The 16473-nt window shown below is 39.6% G+C and overlaps 1 protein-coding gene and 1 long non-coding RNA gene across 7 annotated transcripts in view; both read left to right on the top strand.

Moving 5' to 3' along the window:
• The window catches only part of CMC1 (C-X9-C motif containing 1), a 45997-nt gene that overhangs the window by 23315 nt on the left and 6209 nt on the right, over window positions 1-16473 (top strand). For 3 of the 6 annotated variants that reach the window (XM_068935475.1, XM_068935477.1, XM_068935476.1), the window contains one exon: window positions 16168-16251. The exons of the other annotated variants lie outside the window; for them this stretch is intronic. In XM_068935475.1, the coding sequence (XP_068791576.1) occupies window positions 16168-16251 (84 nt within the window). The remainder of the gene's footprint in view (window positions 1-16167; window positions 16252-16473) is intronic. 6 annotated transcript variants of the gene reach the window in all.
• LOC138066340 (uncharacterized) lies at window positions 1158-4359 on the top strand. Its single transcript, XR_011139690.1, has 3 exons — window positions 1158-1297; window positions 2684-2804; window positions 4214-4359. It is a non-coding gene; the product is annotated as an uncharacterized lncRNA (long non-coding RNA).

Below are 16473 nucleotides of genomic sequence, written 5' to 3' on the forward strand. Positions count from 1 at the left end.
ACTACTGTCTGCTACTTCACATATTATACTTTGTTGCCCATTACGTTTTTTCTGCCTTTGAGGTGCTGATTTCTATAGTGAATCTGACAGCCCAGTCAAAGTAATTCAGAAAGCCAATGATGAAAAGTACTCTTTATTTCTTCCAGTGTAAATAATCTTTGTCATTCCTCATCTGTCCTGATTTCCTCCTCTTGTTTCTTTGCTTTGTGTTTCTAGGTTGTTATTTTTTTTAATCAGTTGTCTTAGTGTATATAAACTCTCCTTACAGTGTGCCTTCTGTTCATTGCTTAAGAAGTGCAGCAAAAGCATAGTCTGTTTCCAACATTGCTGAAGAGATTGAGCTCTTAAATACAGAAGGAACAGGTGTTAAGAGGTTTTGCCCAAGCTTTAATTCATACAGAACACGCATCCTGGGTAAGGTTATAGAATAATAACCTGGACAAGATTGTGCTTGGCTTCTTTGCCATCCTATTTCGTACCCCGCACAGTGCGGCTTGCACAAAGCTCCAGTCCTGTTATACTTTTTTAGGAGAGTACAGGAAATGTCCCTTTTATTTCTTCCAGATTGCCGAACAACTCGATGAGGAAGATATCTGAAAGTGAAGGGCAACGTGATGGAGGAAGTATGGCATGCTGAGTGAGACCCAGTACAGCAGGGCAGGCAGCTAGACTGTAATGGAGTCAGATAGGCATATTCCTTCTACCTGCAAGGAAGTTCAGGAGAAATATCTTCCAGGATATAATACTGCTATATATCCTTATATTATTTTAAGGCATTGTTCTGTATTATTATCTTAGTGTAGGCTTGGGCATGTATCTAGTTAATGAACAGAAACTTACTACTGTTTTCTGTAGAATATGAAAAAGAAGACTAGAAGAGAATATATACTGTTTTGAGATATATAACCAGAGATTTAATTGTTAATGTCTTAAATAAGAGCAGAAAAATAGAACTCGGAGTTTCTGTGGTGTCTGTAATGACTTTAGCCAATATCCGAGCTTTAAATTTTTTTTTTTTTATTAACTACATCTAATGATGCTTCGTTATTATTGAATAACAATACTAATGGCTCTCCAGCTGCCTCCTTGGGGAGCTTTGTCATGAAAGTGTCCTTATCTTGTACTTCTGGAAACTACTTGTGATGTAACTTGTCAGAAAATAAAGAGCATCTACATGTATATGTGCTGGAATTTTTTATTTTAGATGTTTAGAACAGCTTGAGAAAGCTTTGAGTCATTTGAGTGTTGGAGGGAAAGGTATGGAGAAGAATCCTCCTGCTTCAGCAAAGGCTATTATGTAAGTTCATTTTGATATGCTTCAGCTGTTCAGTAGCTATGAAAATTCACAATTTTAAAAATAGAATATTAGAGTTAGGTGTTTTTGTTTGTTTTGGAAATCTATCCTCTTCACTCTGCTGCCAAGTTCATGTAACACTAGTTAGCAACTGTGCATAAACTTTTGAGAAGCATTCATCGTTGGGCAGAGACGATTACAAATCAACATAGAATTCTTGCACTCCTGTAGGAGGATATCTGCAGAGTTGGTGCCTTTCTTTTAGGTGCATTCTCTCAACAGACTAGTAAATCATATTAATAATTCTGTTCTCATCTTCTCTTCTGCTCCTTTCTGTTTCCAATTCAGGAACGTGGCATGTGATTAAATTCTTTTTTTTTTTTTTTTTTGGCTCAATACGGACTTAAGGTAGATCTTAACATTAGGTATGTCAGTTCCATTCTATTCTGTAGCACTATGTGCGTATTTGAATACATAAGTATTGATAGTAAGTACCTGAGTTTATTTAGTGTCTCATTACTGCTAATGAAAAGTAAGATTTCAAAGTAGAATGTTTAAGTGCAAAAATATATTATTGTCTCTAGTCATGCAAATCCAGCAATTTTCATCATATAGAACGGAGTTCCGTTCTAAATGATGACTAGCTGGCTTTGTACACTTAGAGGCAACTTTTCCTTGGCCAGTCTATTAGTGCCACCTCATTCTGATCTCACGGTCTTACCTAGACTCGTAGTTCCACAAACACCTTTTCACTCCAACACGTACAAGACAGTCTCACTGCAGCGCGGTTCATTCAAGACCTGGCTCATCCCCGCTGTGCTAGTGTGTGAGTTGCAATGAGGGCCTGATTTGTCCAAAAAATAACTCGGCCTCCCTAGTAAAGAGAGCGAGGGGGAAAAAATGCCTACAAATGTGTTAAAAGTAGTTAAAGGTAATTTAGTATTTACAGTAAGATATTTCAGGTTACCCTAGATGCATTTCAATTAAATAGTAAAATGTAATGTGACTATTAATTGCTGTATGTGAAACTGGTGGAATTCCCTAGTTTCAGATGTATTTTAGTGACTTGTCAAATGTCTTGAAGTTTAATTACAAGGTTGGTATGCTAAAATTTAGGTTCTACCATATGTGCTATGGGCATCTATATGAAAAGATATTGTATCAACCAGTTTTGTGTGTCCATTTCCTAACTGATTGCACAGTGACTTATTACTTGGGCAGGTTTTGTAGTAACAGTTCCCCAGAGCCACCCAGTTCTCTAGTGTTTGAGTCTCTAGGAGCTAATGATCTCTTAAAGTCTGTTAAATCTAAAGCAATCAGAAGTGGTGAATTTGAAAAAGAAATAGCTTTTATCCCTCTTCTCCCTTCTGCACTCTTTCAAAACTCCAGTGGGGGCAGGAGCAGCTTCAGTTTTCTGCGGTCTTCAGAGAGAAGAGAGTCCTTGTGAGTAGAGCAGTAGCCTTGGAGACTTGTGCCAGCTCCTTGTTACAGAACTCCTTTGTGTGTTTTGGTAAGTCATTCAGGATGGGATGCGCTTATCCCAGGTCTAGCTTTCTGAAAGAAATGTCCAGTCTAAACCAGTCATCCTGTTTAACTCTCTTAGGTGAGACTAATTACATTCTGAAACTACCTTGCTCTCTCTCTCGCTTGTCAAGGCAACTTCCTTAGATGAGAGATGCAAGTTTTAGCTGCTTAAAATAAGGTTAAATTAACTCTTGACAGTAGTCATTTTCTGTCTCAGTTCCCAAGTGTAAATGGGAATTATACCATATATGAAGGACAACTGTAATAGTTTCTGAATACATAGGCGTTGCATTGCTTTGTGCAAAGCGAGGTTGATTCTGTTGCCGCTTTTTTTAATGGTGTTTGATCTCCTACAGCAGCCACATAGATGCCCTTGAGTTTTGTGATCACTTGCTCAGAATTCCTTTGGCGTATTTCAGGTTGCTTCCACATTGTGTGGGAGTCCTGTTGGTTTGCTAGTGTCTCTTCTAACAAGATGAAGATGTCTGCAGGTCTCATGCAGGTGTGGCAGGATAATAACGGCCTTCCATCTCACACCAGGATTTGATGAAAAAGGGGGTTGAGGCAGTTGGCTTGTTGCTTCATGACAAACAAAGCTGAACTGGACCCAGGAGTTATTCATCACTAAAATTTGGGGAGAATGCCTGGAACTGATGTTTTTGACTGTTATGGTCCCAATTAATTTCCAATCTTTTTTTTTTTTTTCTTTCACGTCTAGCACCAGGCCTAGACTGCAATTGCAGACTGAAGAACAAATTAAACTATTTACTGGAACTAGAATAATTTGACATCTTATTTCATGTTTCATCACTTTTTTTCCTTTATATTCTAAAATACTTGAGATATAAGGCTGAGGAACATAGTATGCAAGGGAGACCAGGCAAATAGTCCCAACACTGTAAGCTGGAATTCATAAATCTAAGACTTGCAACCAGTCTGCTGCACAAGAAAACAGATGCCATGCAATAAATTAATACTAAGCTGAATAATAAATAAGATTTATTATTAAAGGTCTTTAATGCAAAGGCAGTGAGTTCAGACTTTCAAATGCTTGTTTTCTTTCTTTGTTTAAATGAGGCCCTTGCGTGTGTTTTCTTTTGTTTTTCTCTTTTGCACACATTTGAGCTTTGTTGGCTTGAGAACTCAGTCTCTGGTTGGGCAGTGGTGATTAACCTACACTAAATAGGCAGCAGTAATGTGATCTGAGAATGAAAAGCTTTCATTTCTTTTAAATGAGGAGGAAAAAAACAAGGTTGAAGGAAATAGTTTACATAATCTGTAAACTAGTTAAGGGGCTGAATATTTATGCAGGTTGAAATTGAAGCTTAGTTGCCCTCTAGGGGTTTTACATTAATACAACATATGCTAGCTTTTGGGTGTTTTTTTTTCTTTTAGAATAAAGGTGAGAGAAGTCTTTGGAAAAACGTACATACTGAAGAATCTGTTGGTGGTGGAGGCACGTGTGCATGCGCATTCAGAATGTAAAGCTCATTTACTGCAGAACCCAGAAAAGATTTGGGGTCGGATTCTGACCAGCAGCAAAAGTACTCAGGGTCATCCTATCACAGCACAGAGGTCCCAACCATGGAAGGTGCTTACAAAGAAGTCACAGTGTGTCCCACAGAGCTTTTAGTCCTAAGCAGGCATAGAAGACAGAAAGGTACATGGAGATGCAGGGTGTTGTTGAGAAGGCCACGGTATTGGTAGCATTAAAACCCTGAATTCCTGCTTGTATCCTAGCCATTAAACACTGCTGCTGTTTGAATTCTGCATGTCCTCACCCTCTGCTGACTAATACATAGGAGTCTTCTGTCCCATCTTTTCTTACAGCAGCTTGAAAACTATTTACTGGATCCTGTGACTGAACTTGTTAGAACTTGTTTCTACTTTCTTCTTGTCCCTGTTATAGACTGTGTCTTGTTGCTTAGGGTTAACAGAAACTGAGTTATATGATATTTTGTGGGAAGAATCATGCCTTGAGAAGACGTGTGACTAGAATGGGTTCTAAACTAAAGCCGTATTTTTTCTCCTTGTCTGAACTTTTAATGTGCCTCCTTTGCCAATGGTTTTGTAACAGATGCATTTACTAGTGTTTCAAATAAACTCTCTGAAGTGCAGTTGTATTGCTAAATAGGGAAATTAGGTTTATGTGATTGTTTTAGCTTTCTTTCATAATGGCAGCAAGACTGTATGTTATCCTAAAATCTTTTTGAATCAGACACAAAATACTCAGAGCAGGCAAAATAGATGCAGTTAAACAAGCATCTCATTCCACACTGAAGTACATGTGTGCACACAGCTTGAGAAACGCTGTGTAGTTGTCTGTGAGAAGTTAGAATTGTCCCCTGAGGCTTCATTATACCAAATTAAGTCTGGAGTAGCACCATTAAAGCCTATGGTATTGCACTGACTGTGCCATTCGTGCATTTAGCCTTACACTGAAGAACAGCTCCCCTTTTTGAAGGACTTTCATAGCTGACAAATAGTTGTTGGTGGATTTTGTTTTGCTTTGCTCTTTTGTCAAAGGCATGTTCATAAGTCCTTTGCCTAGAGGTATTTCATCTTACATGCTTAGAAATTATATATAGAAATTAACAGATATAGATATTTCTCCATAACTAAGATTATTATAATGTTTATTAATAATACCAGCTCTTACATTTCACATTCTTTTGCCTGCTGTTTGCTTTCCACAGCCACTAGTGTCACAGAAGCAGTTGCTGCTGCACGCTTGGTTATGTCCCCTGTGTGCCTAGGACTGCATCATGGCTTCAATCTGGTGCTTCCTTGTCAAAACAAATGACTTTCTCAGCAGAGGTTTATGTCATCAGTTCTATGTTTTCATCCTGTTCTCTGATGCTTCATGTCCATACCCAATTGGCCCGTGCAGCAAATGATTCCTGGAAGTTTTGTATTGGGTCAAAAGGCCTGGATTAAGTTAGGGTGTTTTGGATTTGCATTTTTTTTTTCCTTCCTATGGTCAGATTCCTTCTGTGAGCAGAGAAGCTTGAGCTGATTGCTCTCTTTATGAAAGCTTTTGCACAAATGGTAGCTCTTCTGTAATAAGTTTGTGATAAGCTGCTCCTCTTACCTTATTCTAAATAATGTTGGCCTCATTTTATGTTCAGTTTAATGCCTTTGAAAAGTTTGAAGAAATCATGCATTATTAGAGCTCTGGGAAGATACAGGGCATAGAGGAATTCCTGATCAAGAGGATCATAATCCCCCTATTCCTGCATGGGAAGTAGAAAACTCCTTATATAGCAACTGGCTAATGTGTTGTTGCTACCAGAGATCAAAAGTAATTTAGTACCTGTTGCCCCAAAGCAACATGTGATACCTTACTAATTCCTTAGCAGGCCCAGTATGTGGAAAATGGGTATAGCTGATTGCACAGTGCCTTAACCAGGCCAGCCGGTGATGGAGTTTGCTCAGTGTTAGAGCTTCAGCCTCCCCAGTACAGGAAGGCCTGTGAGCAAGTCTGTGTTGGTCAGACCGGGCAGTCTGAAAGAACTGCAGGGCTCAGTGCAGTGCTCGCAGCTCATGGGGAGCTTTCCAGGACCCTTAAAAAGTCCTGGGTTGTACTGCTTGCTGGTTTGAAAGGTTCTTTGTGCAACAGTTTCAAAGACACAAGGTGAGCATGGAAGTTGGGTTATCTGCCAGTCTGGTATTCGCTCTTTTTAAATAATCTGTTTATCCTAGTCAGCTTATCTAAAACCAGTCCTGACATGCAGAAAATGAAAGGTATGTATGTTGACTACTACCAAAATTCTACATCTAGTATATTAAATAGTACTTGAACTTCCTGGACTGGGATCGTGTACTTTCTTTTCACATTGTTAAAACTCATCTCCTTAAAACATGAAATGAATAGACAGGGAAACCTAGAATTTTGACTGCCTACAGAGTCAGTATCATATGTTCTTTTGAAAAAGAAATTATGTATATATTTTATCATACTGGGGCCTGCATTGCAAAGGGTCAGGTTACTCTTCAGTATAAAGTTCAGACTGTAAATACAGCAAAAGATGTTTTTTTCAAAAAATTGTGCTCCAGGCTCTGTTATCCATGCCAAAGCTGAGTCCGTACTTCATTGAGCAGGAATTCTTCCTGCAACTCCACACTGTTAGGCACTGGCTACTAATTTTTTAAAAAATGACTCTAATCATTCTCTTGCAAACCAGGGTGAACTCACCGTAGCCTGTTCTAGAAATGTTGGAATGATGGTTGGGAAGGATTTTAGGAAGAACTGTGACCTGTGAGGGAGGGTCACTTTCTCTTTTAAAGGAGGGACTGTGTATTCATCTTTCATAGCGTATCCTTCTTGGAACACCCAGCAGGCCCGAGAATTTTGGCCCTATTCTCTCTCTTTCCCTCACCCCCTCCTCTAGCAGTGAATTCAGTTTCACTCTTGCTTAAAGGGTATTTTGTTTCATTCAGACAGGGAGGGGGAAATAAAAATATTCCTGTAGTTGAATTTTGAGTAAAAATCATAATGTTGAAAATATAGTAACTCGAACTGATAAAGAAAAAAAATCTCGAACAGTAAACTAGAGCTGGTGTCATGGTGGAGGCATAGCAATGTAATTGCCTCTTCAGGAGTTAAATAAATGACCTGCTCTATCTCCACCATGTGGTGGAAAGCAATTACTGCTATTTCGGCTGCTCAGGGTAGATCTCTGCCTTTTGTAGATGTACTTTCTTTACTTGGGAGTTCAGCTAAGGAGTCAGTCACTATGGGATAGGGGTGTGTGTGTTTTTTTGTAGTCATCTGTTATGTTAACTTCTCAGCTGTCCCTGAGTGGCTCAGCTGCTCCCGAAGGAGGATAAGCAGCAGCGAGGCTACCCTGCACTACTCAAGCTGGATGTCCTTGTTTATATAGAAGCAGGCAGTGACAGACAGTAGCCATGGGGGAACTTGCATTTGTTCCAGTTCTGCCTCTTCCAGCGCCTGGTATGGTAATGCTTGATGTCAGAGATACTTAACGCAGGATGAGAAGAAAATTAGATCAAGTCACTCTTAAAGGAAGCAGTTGTTTTAAAAACACTGTAGTCTAACTAGGTGGCTGTGCTTATTGCAGTGATTGTACTTGAAAAGAACATTCATAAAGCAAATATTTTGAGGAAAAAAATTCTGAGTTACCCAAGTAAACCATATTACACTAATGTGTTCACCTTGCTTAAAAGGACATTTTCTTTTGTAATTTCAAGGAAAAGAAAGTTGATCTGCTTACCATGCCACATCTGCATGATTAGCCCAGCAAATTTTCATCTTTGAGCACTTAAATCTGCCTCACCTGAGAAAGTGCAGTCACTGCAAAGCCTTATTCCTAGTAGTTATGCCCTTGCTATTTTTCCCCTTGTCTTTATATATTTGAGGACATAACCCTCCCTTTGTACTGCTGTGCTCTGGGTGTCTTTCTCAGTCAGCGGCAGGAGGACTTGCTTCTTAGCTCTAAAGAGCTGGGTTGCTGGAACGTAATTCATAAATATGAAGCTGTACTGTATGTGTGTTTGGTGCAAAATGCACACGTAAATGCAATGCTGACAAATCTGGCAGTGCAGAGTGGGAGATCAGATCAGGTCAAGCTTGTGCCCATTGAAGCTCACAAAAAGATATTTGTCTCTATATCATCTACATCAAGCTCATGTTGAAGTCTGAGTTCTTGTGAAATTCCAGTGAGTAAAGGCATCATACTACTAGCAAACACTAAATGATGAGGTCTGCCACAACATTTTATCAGCATTCAGCAATAGCCAAGAAAGTACTATCTGACCTTTTAAGGTGTAAGGTTTTTTGGAAATCTAGTCTAGCTACGTGATTACTTAGGAAAACATTTTCCCTAGTCAAGTTTGATTTGTGAATTCAGAGTTCTTATTGACCCGGAAACTAACTTTAACCTTTCCATCCGTCACCCTAAAAAGCAGTTTGAACAGATCTTGTGTACCCGTGGTCTAAGTGTAGCATATTAAGTGGTCAGTGAGGTGCACTGAAAACTGGCTGAACTACTGGGCTCAGAGGGTTGTGATCAGCGGCACAAAGTCAAGCTGGAGACCAATCACTAGTGGTGTCCCCCAGCAGGTGATACTGGGGCCAGTACAGTTTAACCTTGTCATTAATGACCTGGATGATGGGACAGAGAACACTCTCAGAAAGTTTGCAGATGATACACAACTGGGAAGAGTGGATGACAGAGTGGTTAGTTGCACTGCTATTTGGAGGGACCTCAACAGGCAGGAGCAACAGGTGGGAGAGGAACCTCATGAAATTCAACAAAGGGAAGTGCACAGTTTTCGGTACCTGAGGAGGAATAACCTCACACACTAGTGCAGGCTGGGGGCTGGCCAACTGGAGAGCAGCTTTGCAGGGAAGGACCTGGGGGTCCTGGTGGGCAACAAAGCTGACTGTGAACCGGCAATGTGCTCCTGTGGCAAAGAAGGTCAATGGTATCCTGGGCTGCATTAGGCAGAGCGTTGCCAGCAGGTTGAGGGAGGTAATCCTTTCCCTCTGCTCCGCCCTGTTGAGACAACGTCTGGCGTGCTGAGTCCAGTTCTAGGCTCTCCAGTGCAAGGGAGACACGGATCTACTGCAGCGACTCCAGTGAAGGGTCGCTCAAAAGATTAAGGGACTGGAGCATCTCTCATATGAGGAGAGGAGAGAGCTGGGCCTGTTCAGCCTGGAGAAGAGAAAGTTCAGGGGGGATCTTATCAATGTTCATAAATACCTGAAGGGAGGGTATAAAGAGGATAGGGACAGACTCTTCTCAGTGGTGCCCAGTGACAGGATGAGAAGCAATGGGCACAAACTGAAACACAGGAAATGCCTTCTGAACATGAGAAAATACTGTGAAGATGGTTGAACACTGGAGTGGGTTGCCCGGAGAGGTTGTGGAGTGTCCATCCGTGGAGATACTGAAAATTTGACTAGACATGGTCCTGGGCAGCCTGCTCTAGCTGACTCTGCTTGAGCAGAGGGGTTAGACTATTTGGTCCAGAGATCCCTTCCAAACGCAACGATTCTGTGATACTAGTACTGATATAGCAAGGTGGAATGGGCTGGGAAGGGGAGGAGGGCAGACCTGCCCTTGTCCAAGGAGCAGGCCTTAGAGTTGTTGAAGATATCATGGAATGGTATGTTAATATGTTTTCAGAATTCTGTTTTTAACTCTGATTACTCTAGCCTGGCATATTTTTGTTATCTATTTAAATACGTGGCTATTTTTGAATCGTGCTAATTACGCTGGCTTGAATTACTGTTTGGCTATGAGTTCCTTGGGCTGTTTGTTTAAAGTAAAATAATTCCTATCTTTCTTCAACTTGCTGCTTTTCAGTTTCATTGACTGCCTCCTAGTGCTTGTTAAGAAATTAGGAAGAAAAGATCCCAATGGTCTTCTCCTGTGCTGTTACTGTTGGTTAATTGGGGCAGACAGAAGTACTTCCATACTGTTTCCTGGGGCTGTGCCTCTGGTCAGAGTTTGTGAGTATACTTCTGGCAAACATTCACAGCTTTTGGGCAATGTTGGCAAATTTTAGGCTTTAATGCCCGTACTGAGTCCAGTGAGAGAGGTTTCCCCAGTGTAGTCTTCATCATCAGATGGGAGTGGTATTTGTCTTCTTCATTTATTGCTTTCTTGATTTACTTATTACTACTTGGTGCTTGTTTCTTAAACTCCTCTTTTTTTCCAGAAATTCTTTCTCTGATGATTGTTGGGCTCATAAACAACAACAAAAACTCTGTTAATGTTTCTGTAATAAGAAGAAAAAGTAGATCGACAGCTGAATAACAATATCTATTTTGAATTAAGTGATGTTGGAGAATCCCTACATGTGTTTTCAAAGTCAATGTTGTATTTCAATTAAAAAAAAAAGCTTTTGGGTAGTATTTGAAATAGAATGTTTAAATAAGCTGTTGTTTTCCTATATTCATTTGGAAAGCTCCTTGTAAGCTTGAGTTTCAGAAAGGAAATGCTCTTGCCAGATGTGAATGATTGGCCAAACCCAGAAACTTGTAGTATCTGTGTATTCCAGAATTCCAGAGATGAAAATTTTGAATACTGTTTCTAAGTGAAGGTAGATGGCATTGAAACATCAAAGGCATTGAGAGTGAAACCTTTACAGTAAACCAGGTCATTTCAGAGTTTGCTGAGGGCGTTTGAGGGGAAGCTCAAGAGGGGATGCAGTCTGTGCCCTTGTTCCCGACGAGGACGCTGCTCTCTTGTTGCTCTCACGAGCAGCATCCCCAGATGCAACCTTGAGCCTGCTGTTACAGCTGGTCGTAAGACTTCTGGGGCTGTTATTTGAGTTCATGTCAGTCATTCACACAGCACTGTTTTCTCAGCTCTGGAGCCAGGCTGGATTATTGTTCTGGGAAAGCATCTCTTTTTTTAGTTAACTCCTCTGCTAATCTTCTGGTGTTGCCACTTGTTTGTCTGCTGTCACAGGGCTTCCCAGAGACATGCTACGTGAGAGCAAGTTAACGGGAGTGTTCTGAAGAAATATCATTTTTAATCTACATGGACTGCTTCTCCTCTCTACTGCTTTGGCCTATTAAAGCTACGTTAAGCGATTGCCGGGGAGAAAGGGAGAGTGGCTGGACAGGCAGGGTCTTCTGCATCCAAGAAATACTTTCAGGTCAGTAATATTTACAGTAGGATTTTGAAAACTTGCTAATGAGAAAGGCATTCATGGTATGACACAAATAACCAGAACTGCAGTAGTAGGGACTTGAGCGGGACTTAAACAAGCCAGGCACAGATAGTTCTTGAAGGAATTCAAATGAGTATATGTCTTTTTGGTATTTGGGTGTTTTTTTTCACTCTTCCTTCCTCTTCTTCTGTTGGAGAGTTATCACTCTACTGTGCAGTTGATTGTAAGCGTTTTAAAAGGCATATGAGAAGTTTATGCTTCAGGGTAGAAGCTAAGTTTGGGAATGATGAGGAAGAAACTTCACTTGAGAAAACATTATTCCATAATGTAGACTTTCTGGCACCCTTTTCTGAAGCAGCCGTTACTGGCTTCTGAGGAAGACGGGATGCAGAACAAACGGGCCTGTTGACTGATCCAATCTATCATTTTATCATGTCACCTGAAGCGAAGTCTTCAGATTTGTTTCTAGGATATTGATAGCACATTCTTTATCCCAAGGCAGTGTGTTTAGAGAAATATAGTTTCTAGTTTTGGGGAAATATTCTTCCTCTGTGTGTTACAGTTGTGCCGTCTGCTTTTCTGACAGTTCTCTCTTGCTGTATGTTCACTTCCCAGTCATGAGATGAATAACTTTTCAGCATTTCACACTAGAGTGCAAGATACCCTGTAGTGTGCGGGAGGATGCTCTGTTTGCATTGTCTACTTTAAGACAAAGCTGATTTTCCATACTGAGAGAGCGCTGGAAAAGAGCGGGGAGGAGGAGGGACTTCTAACATGGTGCAAATCCCTTCCTTAAAATTGCCACATTGCTTCAATCTTGCTCTCCTCCCCCAGTCCTGCAGAGTGTTGGTCATCTGCCCCAGAGCAGAGCTAGCAGTGCGTCGGAGCTGTAAGAGCTGAACTGGAACAGCTTTTGGGGAGCTGGTGCTGAGCAAGAAAATGGAAACTGTATAAGGTTATTTGTATGATATATCAAATGCATATCTGTGGAGACAAAGTATTTGATCTGATAACAGAGGTTCACTTGAAAGAATCAAGGTTATTTTATGTCAATTTTCTGTTTACCCTATATAAGATGCATTTAATTACTTCATGCTGTCTCCCTCTATTCAAATTAATCTCATTCTTATATATATTGTTGCTCAAATTATTCTAATTCTTTAATCAGCTGTGTTATGCATGCCATAGTAGACTAGAATAGGAAAGCCACTCCTGGCATACTGACGATGCATATATTTTATTTGTTATTGTAATTTAAAAGTAAAATCAGAAATATTGATTTCTACTTGACTGGAGAGATGATTTAGTTTGAATATCAGACTGATCTTAATCAGGTGAGAATTAATTGAGTTGGAGGTATTAGATATTCAGTGATGTTAACTGAACCATGATCAATCTACAGAGAAGCTTTCTTTTGTACTGTGCTAGAAATATCAAATAGCTCACACTCTACAATGTAAAACAATCTTCTCATGTTCATTCTACTGCCTCCTTTGGCTCATTAAATGCGCCAGCAATCTGTTCTGTGCATGCTGAGTAATCTTCAAAGTAACAAGCTAATAAATCACAATTTAATACAAAATTAAAAGCGTAATAACTTTGCCATAAAATATCGTTGATAAAGTTTTGTACCATTATAGTGTTCTTGGACACATTTTACAAACATAGACTGTAGAATCCTGTGTTACAAGCTCTTTCACATTTTAACTAAACTGTTTCCTCTCTCTTCACTTGTTCACCCCCAAATCCACATTGTTACTTGGGTGTTTTTAGTTCACCAAGTGGTAGAGCAGAAAGAATGATCCAAATGTGGGACAAAACTATTTACTTTTTTCTTTTTTTTTTTTCCTGAGGATAAAAAAACAACCTAGAAATAGAATATAAGCTTGCTCTGGATCATGATACAAGCTTTTTTTTTTAATTTTAAGAGTGTGATAGCGGTATCATAAGTGTTGAGAAAATATAAATGGTGAGATAACACCTCTGTAGGACTTTCTCTTAAGTAGTAAAATTGTAACGTCTTTAAATAAACTAGTGGCCGACCTGAGAGGATCAATTTATCTTGATAATGGGGAATATTTCATTTATTACTTGTACAAGAAAAACTTTAAAATAGATATATAATTATGATTGATAAATAATATTTTAATATTATATTAAGTGCACAAGACTGCAAATATGAGTCAATAGGAAAATGCCAAGTATTGTTATAATCTGAATCTACAAAAAATGAACATTTCAGAAATGGCCCTCATGTTGCAATTCATGCCTAAAAATAATAATGATGAGCCCTTGGCATTGTTATGTCAACACAGTTTCCATACTGCTGGTTGTGTGGAGATAAGTCATAAACACTTTTTGTCCTTCTCTTGCTTTGTATATGGAAAGAATTTTATGTTTGCCAAAAAAAATCTAATATTTTAATATTTGAAGTTAAAAAGTAAGAATTACTTTTTAAAAAAACAGCACTACAGTTGTAATTCACTTGCTCATTGTTCCCCATAATGTAATCACAGAAAATGCCAACTTTCTGATAATTTCTAATGACTTGGGGCAGGGCATTATAATTTTTTCCATTAAGTCTTTTCTTTATGTATATGTAACTGGAACTTTTGTAGCCTGACACATTGATTCTACCCCTTGATTTTGCCTGGAGAACAGTGGATGGACCAGCCTACCTATACTTTGGGCAGGGGGTATCGTAGGGGACGTAAAGAACACTTGTATCTTACATATGGTGGAGGAGGAGAAGGGGTTGTTGTCTACTGCTTGTAGGTCTGCAGATGCTCACAGACGTATTTGATACCAAAAGACTGTTGAATTTAATCTTACCAGAACATCACTACCAGCTTTGTTGTAGCGACTAACTTTCTGCTAATGTAGCTGATCTTTTTACCTTTGAAAACCAACTCTTGAAAGTACTGAAAATTCTCTCTATAGAGATCTCTATCTCTTTAGAGATAGATGGAGAAATCTTTGTTATCCAGTCCTTATTTGGAGACAAGTGCATTGTTACCCACTTTCACTACAGTTTCTATCTGCTCCATGTATTATCTTGTAGGAAAGTTATAAATCAGTGTTAGGGGAAAAAAGCCATTCAGAAATACTAATGCAAAACATTCTCTGTAGGTACTAACTGTTTTTCAGCAGAGACTTTTGTGGTGTGTAAAGATCTTTGTATACAAAGTTGTTTACTGTGTCAGCTATATATCTAGCTTTCAAAGAAACCTTAATAAAGAGAGACCATTCTGTATCTTAAAGCAGTTCTTAATCAACAATCAAATATGTTAAAGAATAGCCAGACATTTAAAATAATTCTTAATGTTCCAACATTATTTGTATAATGCAGTTTAGCTACTTACACCTTACTGAAGACTCTTTGGAGATTTTTATTTAAACAAAAAAAGAAAAGCGTGTCCAGACAGCTTTGGAAATAATTTTAGAATGCTTTTAATATCTCTTCCTTCTGTTGTCCTGCGAACTCACATGTGCCAGGACCTAAAAGCAGCTGTTTTCCCTTCCTTCTCTGCATCCTGCTTTCTCAAGCAGATGAAGTTGAGGTTGGGAGAGCCAGTGAAATTGCTCTTTGCCCCTGCGCAATCAGAGATCTGGAGGCATCTTGTGCTGGGGCCCAAACTCAGGAGCGGGTTCCCGGTGCTGCCAAATGCCCGAGATACCCTCTGCTAAAGAGTCAATCCACAGAAAGGCTTGTCGCTGCTCTTAGCTGCAAGGCTCTTATATCTGTCCCTGAAAATCAGAGGACCTGAGCGGTCTTCACATCATAGTCAGTCACCTCAGCATGTTAGCATACCGTAATTTGCAGTTAGTTACAATTGGGCAAAACTGAATTGCTCTGTATTCAAATCTAATTGTTCAGTTTTTGTTCAGCTGAAAGCTGGCCTTTATCGCAGCAAAGATATCTTTTGGCCTTACATGCTTTGTTGATTCAGAAAGGATACTAAATTGTAAATTTATTTTAAAATCTCTCAATATGGCTGTAACAGCCAAAAGGTAATGAGACTGAAAATGGCATTCCCTGAGAACTGTGCTCAAAACCAGTTCTGGATTTTCCTCACAAGAAAAGTGCAGAATTCTCTTTGTGAGAGAGATAGAAAAGAAGAAATCTGTCCTCAAATTAAGGATAAACTGTTCAGTGAATTATTTGAGATGTATACCTCAGAAGAGCGTTCTTTGCTCAGTTTACATCCTTCTTAGATGCAGACTATGCCACAGAAAAGAGTATGCGGTTGAATCGCTTGAATTTCTGGACTCCACTGATCAAAGTCATTTTGCTGCAAACACAGAAGTTCAAGAAGTCTTACTTCTCTGTAAGTGTAAGGATCTTTACAGCTCCTCTGCATAGCTCACTCCCAGGATCTGTTTTCAATCAATCTTTGGAGCTAGCCTCCTTCAAATACAATGCGGTGAACCGTAATTGCTGCAGATTAGAGAGAAGGTTCCATGGCCAGCTGCTGTTTTAGAAGGGGCACCTGCAACTTTTTCAAGCACTGCTGGGTCTGTCCTTACCTGTGCATGGAGCAGTCAGTGACGGACATATCTAGCCATCCTAGCAGAGCGTTGCCAGGCTGCATTTTGTGGAGGGCAAGTTTTTTTTTTCCCTTGTAGCAAGGCATTTTCACTCCTATTACGTTGAACTCCATCCCTCGTGTTCTTAGCTTCCTGTGTCCCGTTTTGCTCCTCAGCTGGTGGAGCCTATCAGATGCACCAGCTGCGAAAAAAGGCCGAGCCACATTTGACTTTTCATATCATTGGCTTTTTATGGTCTGGTGAGTATTTATGAAGTTAATACTATTATAAGGTATCATAATAAGAATGACTAGTGCAGGGAGCACTTCCAGGAGGTTGACTGGATTTGCTTCACTGTTTGAAAAGCGAGCTATGCAAATGCACATCTTTCATTTTGATGAGTCAAAAATACAAAATATTAGTTCACATCAGCTTGGAATGATCAGTGTTTTAATTGGGTTTTTCTTGATTAAATGAAAAAC

This window comes from Struthio camelus, chromosome 2 (assembly GCF_040807025.1).
Source record: "Struthio camelus isolate bStrCam1 chromosome 2, bStrCam1.hap1, whole genome shotgun sequence".
Taxonomy (NCBI): Eukaryota; Metazoa; Chordata; class Aves; order Struthioniformes; family Struthionidae; genus Struthio; species Struthio camelus.